The sequence below is a fragment of the Argiope bruennichi genome, chromosome 2, assembly GCF_947563725.1.
Source record: "Argiope bruennichi chromosome 2, qqArgBrue1.1, whole genome shotgun sequence".
Classification (NCBI taxonomy): Eukaryota; Metazoa; Arthropoda; class Arachnida; order Araneae; family Araneidae; genus Argiope; species Argiope bruennichi.
The window spans coordinates 82,430,778-82,445,132 of NC_079152.1; the positions used below are offsets into that span (position 1 = coordinate 82,430,778).

Here is a 14,355-nt window from a genome sequence, read left to right on the forward strand (position 1 = left end):
ATGGCAGTTTTATTGAAATTACGAAGTATAGTTACATTTTCATATTCCTCTGGCAGTTAAACATTATATTAACCAGAACATAAAGCATAATGCTCCAACTAAACTTTTGCTTTCTAAACTGATTATAAATTAACCACACTGTATTGTATTCGAGTTTATCCACAAGAGCGTTAATCATTAGATCTAATTATAACTGGATACTGACAGCACCCATTAATTACCTGGCGCAAATTGATAAGTTAAAAGTAGTAAGTGTTGTAAGAGCCAAAGGCGAATATGTTGAGAAAGTTGTAAAAAAATATTCCATCAGCCTATAGGGACATTAGATTAAGGACCTCTTTCTTAACATGCAGTTTTAAAACGGTTAGAGAATTGATTACAAGGCACTTTTCGGTGTACTTGTTCATATTTATGACCCTCACGATAAATCGCCAAGAAATTGAAAACATCATTATCTGAAGCTGCTCGAGATTAATAGCCAACTAATGAAACCATAATGCAACTATCTTGACGAAATCTTGACATTTTATATAAAATGAAATTTGGCTTAATCTGAAAATCTCTGAGTAAACCGAGGGGATAAATATCAAGTATCCATTTTTCATGATTATCAATTTGTAAAGTATTGTTCACACGAAAAAAGGTTATTTTATCACTTACCATTTTTAGTCTTCATTTGTTATAAGTGCCGATTTCCTGATCTAATTGTCATCGTCCATTAACTAACCGACTAGAATCACGATTATAGAGATTAACTCGAGCTTAATGTTATAACAGGTACGTTAGTTATTATAGATTGATGTTATCCATATGAAATTCGCATTATTGGCTTGATTTACTAGGTATTGGTGATTATCTCATCATTCAACTCCTATCAATTTGATACCTGTAAATAATCCTATAATATCCTATAAGCCTATAATAAATCTGTTTTGACTTAATTTGCGATCCTGATTAGGTTTATAAGCAATCAGCATCCAGAATGTTAAACTGTATTTGCTTCTTTAGGCGCTTCAATCAAGAACTGTTAATCTCTTTTTCATGTTAGTTTAAAAAATAAAAATTTAGCCATAACCAAAACTGCCGAAAATTTTTTTTAAAAAAGTGCGTTACATAATTTTACTAAGGCTTGGTTCGAAAAATTACCTAAATTACATTTGGAATTTCTGAAAAAAAAAAAAAAAAAAAAAAAAAACCCCAACATGGAACGTGTTAATAAATCAAATTTTCTAACTCAATCAATTCTCGAAATGAGGTCTGCTATGATTTTTCCATGTCACAAATAAAGCGGAAATGTAGCCTTAAATTCCTAATAATATGTAATAATTTATTAAACGAGACATTGGAGGTTAGAAATAAACTAGCAAAATATTTCCGAAGTCAGAAATGAACTAAATTCTTATATGGAATATTTAAAAAAAAAATCCATTTTGCCGAATAGGTTTGTAAGAAAAAAAGTTTTAATTTATCCTGTCTTAAAGAGTTCTTAAATATTTTCAGCATGTTCTCCTGATTATTGCAACGGGAAAGGACAGTGCGTTGTTGTTCAAGGTCGGCAAGAATGCAGGTATAAATATATTGATGTTTTTATAATTAATATAATGTGTTAATTATTTAAAATATTATATATATATATATATATATATATATATATATATATATATATATATATATATATATATATATATATATATATATATATATATATATATATATAACCAATCTAAAGTAAGAAATAGTTTGAAAACGAAACTAAAATGAAAACGAAACAAAACAGTTTGGAAATTGCAACTAAAAATTATTACCTATTCAAACTAAAACCAAAAAAGGAAAAGGAAAAAAACTTCATAGTATTTAGAGAGCGCAACTGCAGCTACTTCTAAAACACAGATGAATTGAAACAAAAGTATTAAAATCAAGTTAATAGGAAAATCGAAAAAAACCAAATAAAAATTAAACCAAAATATATATATATATATATATATATATAAAAGAATCCGGCCTGAAGACTTTTTCAAGGGTCACCTTCAGGCAGGGATTCAAATAAAGGGATTTTTTCTGTGAAGGAAATGCAGACATTAGTCTAATAATGATTCCTCGTGATGCGAAAATCCCTGAAATTAGGCCCAAGAGATATACCATTTTAACAGAAAGGAAAATACAAAACAACAAATTAGAAGAAATCATTTTTCTTTCTGTTAAAATGGTATATCTCTTGGACCTAATTTCAGGGATTTTCCCATCACGAGGAATCATTATTAGACTAATGTCTGCATTTCCTTCACAGAAAAAATCCCTTTCTTTGAACCCCTGCCTGGTTTTTTTCGATTTTCCTATTAACTTGATGTTAATACTTTTGTTTATATATATATATATATATATATATATATAATTCGTTTTCTTGTGTTTTCAAAATGTTTAATGTAGAATGTTAAAGAGGAAAGTGTGCCTACTTCCGGATTTAAATCATCAAACAATTATTACGCAACGTAAGCAATAAGATTTTGATATATATTTTAGAATAATTAAAATATGATGTTATTTTCTGTATAATTTTGTACATTTCGTACTGAATTGCTAAAAATGCACTTAACGATAAATAGCGTAACGTACAAATAAAATTGTAACAAGCTTAGAAGCTCATTTTTAAGTGAGGTTTCACTAATTCGGCACTTTAGTTAATCCGGAAATGTTCCGGTACGTTATCTTTCAGATTATTTAGTCTACTATGTTTATATTTAAATATAATTTTAAACATTTTTCCATGCATTTCAAAATAGTTGTTTTTGTAATAAGAATAATTATGAAATTTTTTTATTAATAATAAAGATGAATGTGTGTGTTGATGCCGTAAAACCGGAGTGTCCTGACTATAGCTACAAATTTGGCACATAATATCTTGGAGGGTGAAAATATGAGCCTCGGAGGGATTTTATTGAATTTTTAATTAGAATTTTAATTTATTAAAAATTAGGCTAAATTTTGGCGAGTTCCGAAAATATTATCGCAAAAAAATGAATTTGAAAAAGAAAAATATCTGTTTAAATTATTCTCACGATTAATAAAATAATCGTGAGAATTTTTTTCAAAATTTTGCAATTTAAAAAAAAATATTTTTTTTGCTTAATTTCCGATGATAGCTTAAATTTACCTTGAAGTCCAAACCGTTTTCACTGTTCAACTAACTGATCACGTGATTGTAATCGCGTAATGTGGCATTTAGAAGACAGATGAATCAGACTTGTTCGATTTTAAGAGTGATATAACGTCATGGGATTGATCTCCATTAGAAAGTGTCATGTACGCAATAAACAGATGTAGGATAATTAAATTATACTTATATATTTATAAATAATTCATGCCTACATGATATAAATAAAATTAAATATAACCAACATTCCCTGTGGACCAGATGGTCGCCAAAGACGATTAGTTATAAATATTATAGTATCTGTATCTTGGCAGGTAAGATATATAAATAAGGTAAAATACATCTGGTACTTAAGCCACTTTTGCTTCATAGAAATACAAAAATGTATTAACATTGAGACTAATGATGATAAGAAGGGAACGAAAGAGTATTTACGCATAATGTTCTTCTCTATGTTTTCAGCTTTTAATGTGGATTTAAGAGGGCTTGGTGGATCTAGATAGCAACTGAGTCTATAAGAAAATGAATTATTTTATTCAATTTATTAAGAAAATAATTAATTCGTAATAAATAAAAAATTAACAAAAAAAAAGTATTTCTAAGTTGTTTTCTTAATTTTTAATTTTTCTTACTGATAAATAATAGTTTGAGACGGAAAATGATGGGCGCATTAATTACAAGATTTTTCCTTCTTCTACTAAAAGAATGGGTATTCTATTAATATAATAGTTAACCATAATTTTTCAATAGAGAACCAAATACAATGCAACCATTTCGGACCGCATTGCAGCAAGTGAGAAAACTGCAGCATCAGATTTTTTTAATAATTTTTTATTATAATAATTACATCTCAAAACGCATATTTTGAAATGAAATTTCGGTTTATATCCAATAATAATCCGAATTTGTTTGCATAATTCTATCCAATTTATTCAGTTTTTAAATAAACCATTATTTTTATGAACTATAACGAGCTTTCCTTAATTTAGTGAATGTGTATAAAAATATGCCTTAATTAATTACCCGAAATGGTAAACTGAGATAATTACAGAAAGTTGCAAATTTAAAAAATTCGTCTGCATACTCTTGAATCGGTTACACAATTTCACTTCATAATTATCCAGCTAACACAGGAATTTAAATACATCATAATTTTATTCCCAGTCTTGTTAGCCTCACTCATTCATCAGCCTTCGTTAACATTCACTAATTAATTGACTTAATTAGTTTTTGGTGAAGAATTAATCATTATTCGAATTTTTTAATTTAGTGAATTAATTAAGGTTACATTAATAATTGGTACTTCAGAATAATTTCGTAATGGAGACAAGGTTAGTTTAATATCTGACTCTTGAAATGTGTTAGTGCATACTAAAAACGGTAAAAAAAAATCTAAGTTTATCTCACTGAAAAAGTAACATGTGATATTATATTAATGATGTTTTTCTAATATAGATGCAGAGGAAATTACGGTGGGTCAAGATGCCAAATCGATAACGAAGGTAATTTAAGTGCCATTGACGATATTCATTAAAAATATCAAAATATTTTTAAAAAATGAGATTATTTTTCAAATATTTTTTTAAGTTTAGTTTAATTATTTGTTTTGTTATTTAACGTCATATTTTTTTTTCATATATTCTAAAACTGATTTAGAGGAATTTTTTACGAATCTCCTCTTCTTTCTTATTTTAGTTGTTGGTGTTTCTGTTGGAGTATCTGTTATTGCCATCATCGTTATTGCTATTACTGCTGGTTGTTTGTACCTTTGGAAGTAAGTATCAGTGTGTTTTATTTTTAGAAGTTAGTTATTTTATTTTTATTTATTATTAATATCTGAAACTAATATATTATACTTTTTGTTCAAAATATACAATTTTCTTTTTTCACACGTTCTTAAGTAAAATAAGTGCTATATAAATAAATTTAGGAAAAATTCCTCTTTGAAACTATTACAGCTTTTAAGGATTTTTTGCTATCAAAAATTTGTCCGTGTAAAGCTATTCGTTGTGATAAGGCAATAATTCATTCATTTTGAATTGCACTTATGTTTTCGATAATGAATTTTACCACCCTAATTATTTCTTTCTTTCTGAGAAATAAATGACACACATACGAATTCGGCAAAATTTCCGCTCTGCCTACAATAAATTATCCGCTGACTCAAAGGATCAAAATCAAAATTACTTTTATTTAACTGAAACTGAGCTTTAAAATTAACTTTCAATTGAACTATAAAACTAAAGTTAAGGTATCAAAATTCACTCGAGAGCTTGAGCAAAGCGTTATACACGAATCGTGTCGAGATAATTATTGCTTTAAGTAGATTTCCGTGTAAGGAATTGTTATATAACATTATTAGTTCAAAATAACCTACAATATTAGCTACTCCATCTTCAAGTTATTGTGTGATATGCAGAATTTTAAACAAATAGTAAAGATATCTAATATCTCATACACTACTAAGCATGGTTTCTAAATTTATCCCATTCGTAAACTAAACTGTTTTCATATTTTACTTTGGTCCCTCTGAAATTGTAGCCCTACTCTTCTGACACTGAAGGTGAAAAGCCGATTTTCGGCGAAAATATTCGATATAAAATATTCGAAAATCGACTTCTTACACTTTTTAAATGCTATTTTATATAAAATTCTAAATTTTGGTAAGATCTTAAAGAAAACATCATAAATCAATTCTAATGTGTATATATATATATATATATATATATATATATATATTTTCTGAAACTCTAAAATAGCTATTAGTTCAGGTAATAAGATTAGTTTTAATCCTTTATAATCCAAAAAAATTAAAAATTTCATGTGATTATTCAAAACCCAAAATTTTATAATTGGATAGAAATACAGATTATTTTTTAATTTAGGAATTAGATAATATGTTTCTTAAGATAGTTGAAAGATTTTGAACAAATTATTTGATAAATTTCGTAAATTTTCTTTTCCAAAATAAATCATATTTCCAGAAACTAGGAAAATGGATTTTTAACTGGTATATTTTGTTTCATGGGAGTATTTTTTTAATCAATTTTATGTAAATGTTCCAAAATATAAGTATTTTGTAACACCTTTCAAAAATTTTTTTCTCCAAAATAATGGCATACCTTAAACAGATCAAAACTTAATTTGCTCATATCATTTTAATACGATCTTATTAGCTTACCTGTATGTAATTTCAATTGCTCTGAACTTTTGAAGGATTTATTTTCAGACTGCAATATGGTCAAAATATTGTTTCAACTTAATGTATCATAGTAAAATACATTCAGAAAAAATATTTTTGTGAATAAGAAATTTTGTTTAGACAATTTTGCTTTAGAAATTAAAATCAAATTATCAATATAAATTGATTGTATCTTCAACAAATGTTCATTCTCATATTTATAATTCTATAACTTTAAATTCTTTCGTCACTTTAATCAAAAGCTTAATATTTCTTTATCCAGTCGTCGTTGGAAACGCGCCCATCAAAAGTCTGAAGCGTCCAAACATGCTGGTTACAGACTCCAAACAATGGCTGACCATGTACGATGGGGAACCACTAGTCCTCTAGGTAGCACATATGTGGTGAGTATTGCGATGGGCACTCAGTCATTATAATGCTTTCAAAATTGTTAAAATCAATGAAATTCAAGCTCATAAAATGGGAAAAATCATTCGTTGGATGGTTACGCTCAATTAAGCAATTCTACACGAAATTATAAATCCAGTAATAATAAAACAGAATCTATGCATATCTACTGGTTTTCTACCTGGATTTCAACCTGGACTATATAACCTAGAGTTATCAAATTTGGCACAAAACAAAGTTGGAGATGTTCACTTGGTGTATTTTTTAATTATAATTAGACTATTAATTAATTTTTACATAATTTATAAATGACCTTTGAAAATATTAATGCATAAAATTTATTATTACATTCAATGCATTTTTTAAAAAAATTGCATTAAATGTAATAATAAATTTAAAAATTTATTTATTTTTTAAAAATGCAATTTTTTTAAAAATTGCATTTTTACGGTAAAAATTAATAATTCTTGCAATTTTTCCTTGAATTTTGATCATTTTCATAAGAATGTATTTTTATAATTTTCAACAATAGCTTTCTATGTTGTAATACAATTCAAATCTCCCTTGTGTTTCATCAAATGTTTAATAGAGTGCTTTTATTGCTCAAAGCTGAGAAAGAGAGGTTTTTTTTTATCATCTGCTCGGTTTACGTTCGGAATCAAAAAACGAAGTTCCAGTTATGCGAAAAACAACGCGCAATTAAAAGATAATTTATGCAGGCAATTACATTTTTAATGGCAAGTTAGTGGTGTTATTGGGCTTGATTTCGTAAGAAATGTTTTATGAACGGAATTAATGAACATTTAAGGCTGTTAAGGTAGCAGGGAATTAATGCTTTTCACAATTTTAAGCTTAAAAATATTAAATTATCTTGAACCTCAAGTTATGCATATTATATTTCATTAAAATTAAACACAGCCAATATTCCCATCGAACTTGAATTCTTGAATAGAATTAAGTTTTAAAAATCACGAATTGATATTTTATGCACTAAGACTTTAATTTAAAAATGAAAGACGTTTAATTAAACGTACACAAGTAATTACTACTATTTACTGTTGAACGCGGTTGTAATTACATCCGACGCACTATCAATTTGAAATAAGTTAAATATTTACCTTTTTATTAATTGAATTAAAATAATAATTTATTTGAACTTTAGGTTTATTTTTCTCAAATAATTATTTATTTGACTCACCAATTCAAGTTTTAAAATTTCTTTGAACATTTCTAATTAAAAAAGGAATAATATGAAATGCAAAAATATATATTTCTGATTATTTGAACATTTTTAATTTCATTCACTTCATAGATTTGTTACTGCTAATAATTAATTTAGTCTTAACTATTACCCAAAGGCGAATATTTATGAGTAAAAAGGGATCATAATATTGACTTAAATACTGCTTGTCTGGCATTTCATACTTGTTGTCATAAATTCATATGCTAAATTTCATGCATTTTAGTAATTGGGTTTTTAAGTTAATGCATATTCACACGTGCAGAATTTGACATACTGTTAACTCCATGAAGGATTTGGTTCCATATCTGAAGCGGATCTGCAATGTAGATGTAAAATCTGTGTCATATTTCACACATACAGCTCGCTTTGCTTATAGCTGTCGTGTTAAATTATATTCAAATAGCTGGGTAGGGAAATTTCCTCGTAATGTATTTTGTCCACAATTTGAGAGAAATATACAAATCCGATGCACATACCAAATTTCATTCGTCTATCTCAAAAAGGGTTTGAGGTATCGTGTTCACAGATAAACATAACCCATTTTTTAGGGGGTGGGGGGATTTGAAAAAGTTTGAAACTTAGAGATTCGTTAAAATCTCGAGATCGAATTTTTTTATAGTAACAATACTTTCTTTTGTATATTTCATGTATGAAAAAGTAAAAAATTCGATGTTAAATCACAGCTTCAGATAATGCATCATCTGCACTGAGCTTGCAATGCAAAGTTTTTTCTTTTTTATTTGAATAAAATAATGATTTGATCAGTATTCATATTGAATTTTTTCGGTAATTAAAAGTAAAAGATTTCCTAAAATAAAATTTTTAAAAAAATTGCCTATCTTTCCTCATACTTCTAAAAGATATTAAAATCAAGAAAAATTATTACAATGAAGTCAATCATTTTAATGTCTCTTTTGCAATAAAATAATCCAAAACATATTGCAATATATCCTATGAGAATAAAAACTCAAGAATGGAATAACAAAGGGGAAATTGTAATAAACAATTTTATTACAATTTCCAATTACAGATTTTCATTTTTTTTAATTTGCCTTTTTTAAATATAAAAAAATTGGGTTGCCAGATTTTATAAAAACAATAATATATTAAAATAATTATAGATTTTCATTAAACAGTAGATCTTTAATATTATATAGTATGATGGTTAAAATGAGAAAAACGTATTAAACAAAAAAAAAATTAAAAATAAATAGTAAATCTTAGTAATTTATGTATAAAAATTAATGTTACCAACTAAAAATGCGAATTTATATAGCGCGTAAGCGTCTCTTTTAGAACTATGGGGAATTATCTGACAATTAATTATTCCAAGTCTATATTATTATTGAAATTGAATTGTTGAAAGAAAAAAGGGAAAACTAATATAAAAAAATTACCCAATTTTCTTTTTTTTTTTCATTTTCTTACTCATTTTTGCATGTCTTATCTTCTACTTTTGCAAAATTCTTCTTAACGTACCTAAAAAGCGAACATTTTACAATTATATGTTTAGAGAAATCCATAATGTTTGCCTCCATCTTTCGTGTTACTTTCTTAACTTTAACCTTTAGATCCAAGCATGAAAATCACCATTTCAGAAAGTTCTAGATTTCGACGATAGATGTCGCTGTGCATCTGATTGCTGTTGCTGCCAAATAAAGCAAAAATTGATTTCCGAGTAGAAAAACGCAATTCGTCTTTTTTTTTTTTTTTATAAATATTTTTAGCAATTTTTATAATTTAAAAAGAGATAAAAAGAAAAAAAAAGTCTTTTTGCCTTTTTTTTTTTTTATCCACATCGAAAGAAACTGTTGTAATCTTGAAAGTTAGCTGAAGTTTTGCCTTCAGCGTTTCAAAATCAAATGGAAAAAAAAAGTTTGAAAAAGATTTTTTTCTTCGGGAGAAAACATCGAGCGTATCTATAATTCAAGTTATTTTTTTCTAGATGGGTTTTTTTTTTAAGACCACCTTATCTTGTGAGCTAATTGGACGGGAGCGCCACTGATTTAAGAAAGCTTAAAAATTTTATGTATTGATTTTTAAAAAAAATTGATTAAAAAATTAATTATAATTTTAAATTTCCTAGCAATATGATTAACAGATTTAAAATTATAATTAATTTTAAATCTGTTAAACTAGTTGCAAGCCTAAATCCTTACAATTTAGGCTTGCAACTAGTTTTTATAAAGTTGCCTAAACTCTTAAAACCATCGATAGTACTGATTTATTAATGTTTCATAAATACTTGTATCACTTAAAATATTAATACAGATTTAATGTGTGAACATTTTTTTATAATGTAGCCATTAATATTAATCCTGTATGTATAACAGTGAATAAAGCTGGCTTCAAAATTCTATTTTCTATAAGATAGAACTTTGAAAGAAAATTAATATACATTGAGTATGCATATATGATATAGATATCGAATATAAGTTGAATAGAATAGAATTTTCCAAAATTAAATTTTGCATCGAATAATCACAGAGAAGAGTATATTCATTCTAGCATATAGTATTATAATATTCAATTATTTGTGGATCTGGTTATTAGGCGCACCTGAATGCGATAACTGAAAAACGCTAGAAGGTTTAGTTATACTAACGTCCAATTTTAAAGCAACACAAGGGCTATTTTGGGGCGGACATAGCAATTTTGGACCGCGACCGGGTGATGAGGGCGACACTTGAGCTTGCACCCGCATCTCCAAACTTCCACACTATACTAGCTAGAGGACGTTTGATCCTGACAGATTTAACGTGCACTAGACCTGCTTACACTACGGCTTTTTGGTGGAATTGGGTCTCAAACCTGAAACTGTCCGGATTTAAAGCCGAGACCTTATCACCAGGCCACCGCGACCCAAATCAAGCAATCAAAAAGCCCCCCCCCCCTTTTTTTTTTTTTTTATAGAAATATATGAATACATTGTCGGGAGATTTTATATGGTTGTATCAAATAACTGAAGAAAAATTTTAATACTGGAAATTTTTAATATTTGCATTTGAGTTTTGAAAATTCCATCGGGGCATTTCTTATTCAACTAACTGGTTTTATTTCGTCCTCAGCCTTCCGAGTCCACCATGCAACTAGCCCCTCCAAACCTCAGTGCGTCTGCCAGCCAGCTGTACGCCATATCGACCATTCAACCTCCAAGGAGAATCCAGAGGAACCAACTGTACGAGGAAGACAGCAATCCCTATGGACGCATCATCAAGACGCTTCAGCGACATAACAGTCTGGTGAGTAGTAGTCATTGAACATAAAAGTCTGACGAATAATAATAACTGAACATAACAGTCTGGTGAATAATAATAACATAGCAACGTGATGAAAATATCGATATTTCCACACAATACTTCTTACTTCATGCAATGAAAATAATATTAAGTGGTAACAAAAATATATTATTCATTTTTAACACGAAATATACATATATTTATATAACCATTAAAAGCTGTATTTGCGAAATTTTCTTGCATATTCTCTAATAAATGTTTCCCTGTATTATTAATCTCATGTAATTGGTGAAGAATAGTTAGGAAAAAGCCTATTAGCGCGCTGTCTTTGGCAATGAATCGCTGAAATGCGTTTAATACACAAGAACAAGACATCGAAAATATATTTTGAAATTGTTTCCAAACAATTGGGAATCAAAAATTGTCAAAGAACTATAACTGTAGTCGCAAAATCATATATTTAATTTCATATATTTCAGTCATTTCAGTATCATGTTTACAAGCGTTGTGTGTTTACATGGTTATTAAATACCGATAGACGGTTAACTCCTTGTTTCCAAATCTGATAGATATCTACACTTTGATGTTAAATTTATGCACAAAATGTTATAAAGCTAGCTCTTTTAGTTTTGTTGTTATGGGGTTTACTTATTTTCGGACAGTCGGATTGAAAAACTTTTGAATGTATTTCATTCACATTTTGATAGAAATCTATAAATATGGCATACGAAAAAAATATCGAATTTTGTCTATCTAATTCACAACGTTTTTGAGTTAACGTATTCACAGACATGCAAACATGATTAAAAAAAAGTTTTACGGAGTCAGGGAGGTATAAAATCCTAGGGATTCGTCAAAATCCGATTCGATTTTTTTTTAACGATTACAATATTTTCTTCTTGCATGCTTCCAAACGAGAAAGAAAAAAAAATAATTTCGAATAAAAATTGGAAAAATTATTTTAAGCTAGCGTATGCAAACATGAATCTGGTGCATATGCATTTGGATTACAAAATTAAAGATATTATGGTCACCTTTCAAATGATTATTAATTAGATGTATCAAGAAACATCTTATTCAATTCCTTCCAAAAGACAACTATCAAACTATTTAAATAAATCTGAAGTTAAATTTGTAAGTTCTTTTAAAAACATCAAGCATGATAAAGAGACATTCTTTTGCCAAATTTCATTCTTCTGGACTTCTACGAATAAATAATTACAAAATGGAGAAATCTAGGAGGATGAAATGTGGCACACAGAAAGTGTAGATTCGTATCAGATTTGGATCCGTCCAGAGATTAAACGTCTGTCGGTATGTGCTTTTGCAGACAAATAAGATAATTCTGAAACACAACAACTTAGGTAAATGGAATTTGGTTTCAAGCTTTAGCATTTAAAATATAGATTTTGATCAAATTTTAAATCAGATTTGCCCGAGAGTTGACTGTCTGTCTGTCTGTACTTTTAGATGCAAGTAAATGAATTAACTCGAAAATGCAACTACTTAAATTCATGAAATTTAATATGTGTAGCAGTTGCCTTACTCTTATCTTCTCTTTTGGATACTAGATGGCGATGCCTGATTAGGCCATCCCATATGTCATCCCATAGTGCATTGCGATTGTAATTAGAATGAGATGTGATGCTGAACTGTAAAGCCGCGCGCGTGAATGTCTTGTCTTTGTGTTTGTTTAGTGTGTGAATGTGATTATTAAAAGAAATGTTCCTAAAAACATTCGTCCTGTTGCTTCCTGCATGGATCATAATAATCTACATACCACCACATATGTAATTTTGTGTCTACAATTGTATTACTGTGTCAAATTTTGGTTTCAGGTCATCGGAAAAAGTTGCCCAAAATACACATTTGATTATGGTCTTTGTATATTAACCATTTTTTGGTAGCTAATCTCCAAAATCGCACTTTAATAAGCTCTTTCATAACTTTTATTTGCTAATGATATACGGTTAATAATATACAAATATATTATTTGGTATGCGAGAAAGTTCCAGGGAGACCATTACCCGAAATTACGGAACTTAATTTATTGGTTTTGTAATTACTTATTCCTCTTATTAAATAATAATTTTTTTCTCATGCCTAATCTTTCTTGTCAGTGCATTTCGACCAATCACAGCGAAGAGAATTTATCAATTAAACGCTGCGATTCTTCCTTTTCAGAATCATTCTGGTGGCCTCCAATATGACACTCTCGACTCAGAATGCCCCTCTTCGGAAGAAATTGGTTTCCCGTCTGTCCCAAGTAATTCTTTTGTTTACCATGGAACCTTTCCAGACAGATCGAATCTTTATCGGTGATGTCATCTTTCTGTTATCAAGGCAAGCTAGACTCGAGCACTTCGGCCAATGCTTTTGTTCGGACGCAAGCTTGTGTTAATTTTCTTGATTGTTATGCCTTATTTTAGAGCAAAGACTAATTGTATTTATTCACTCCTCTATGTTTGTGAATGTAAGAATTTGTGTAGAATTGTTAATTTCTTAGTTGAATATTATAAAGAATGTAAATATTTTTTTTTTGCTGCGATGTTTTTTTCATCATGTATAGATAATAAAGTCTCACATATTTGTAAAGTTGTATCGTTTTCATTTATTTGATTATTTTCAATTTTATTTAATCACAACAGAAAGAAATTCTATTATGAATCAATTGATAAGTTTGAAGCTCGTTTAAAACTAAAGATAAAAGAATCAATTTGAAAAATATTTACACTTATTAACAAAAACACAAATTAAATAATTTATCAGAAAAAAAATCCAGTATCTGTTACAACAACATGAATTGTTGGTTCGCTCTTAATTTTGGTTCAAAGCTGATTAGCATAGTGTACAGATTTTTTTTAATAATTTAAAAAGCCTACTATATCGTGAAAACCATATTAAATAATAACTTTTGTCTCTGCTAGTTGCAATTCATCTGCCAATAATAAGAAAAAAAATCTTTTTTACCCACTTTTATATTTTTTACTTGAGAAAAATAATTATAATTAGCCATATTTAGTCAGCGAGAATTCCCAAAGCAGTATTTTTCCGCGTTTCTTTTTTTGTTACAATATTTCCTATTAACTCTATAATATTAATCTTTTTATTATATTATATATTAAATAGTCAA

The 14,355-nt window shown here is 28.1% G+C and overlaps 1 protein-coding gene across 1 annotated transcript in view; it reads left to right on the forward strand.

The window, feature by feature from the left end:
- LOC129989343 (uncharacterized) overlaps window positions 1-13,781 on the forward strand; it is a 66,699-nt gene extending 52,918 nt beyond the window's left edge. The window contains exons 7-12 of the mRNA XM_056097829.1: window positions 1,501-1,567; window positions 4,607-4,653; window positions 4,847-4,925; window positions 6,616-6,736; window positions 11,052-11,225; window positions 13,407-13,781. Coding sequence (XP_055953804.1) covers window positions 1,501-1,567; window positions 4,607-4,653; window positions 4,847-4,925; window positions 6,616-6,736; window positions 11,052-11,225; window positions 13,407-13,544 — 626 coding nt within the window. The 3' untranslated portion in view covers window positions 13,545-13,781. The remainder of the gene's footprint in view (window positions 1-1,500; window positions 1,568-4,606; window positions 4,654-4,846; window positions 4,926-6,615; window positions 6,737-11,051; window positions 11,226-13,406) is intronic.
- The last annotated feature ends 574 nt before the right edge of the window (window positions 13,782-14,355 follow it).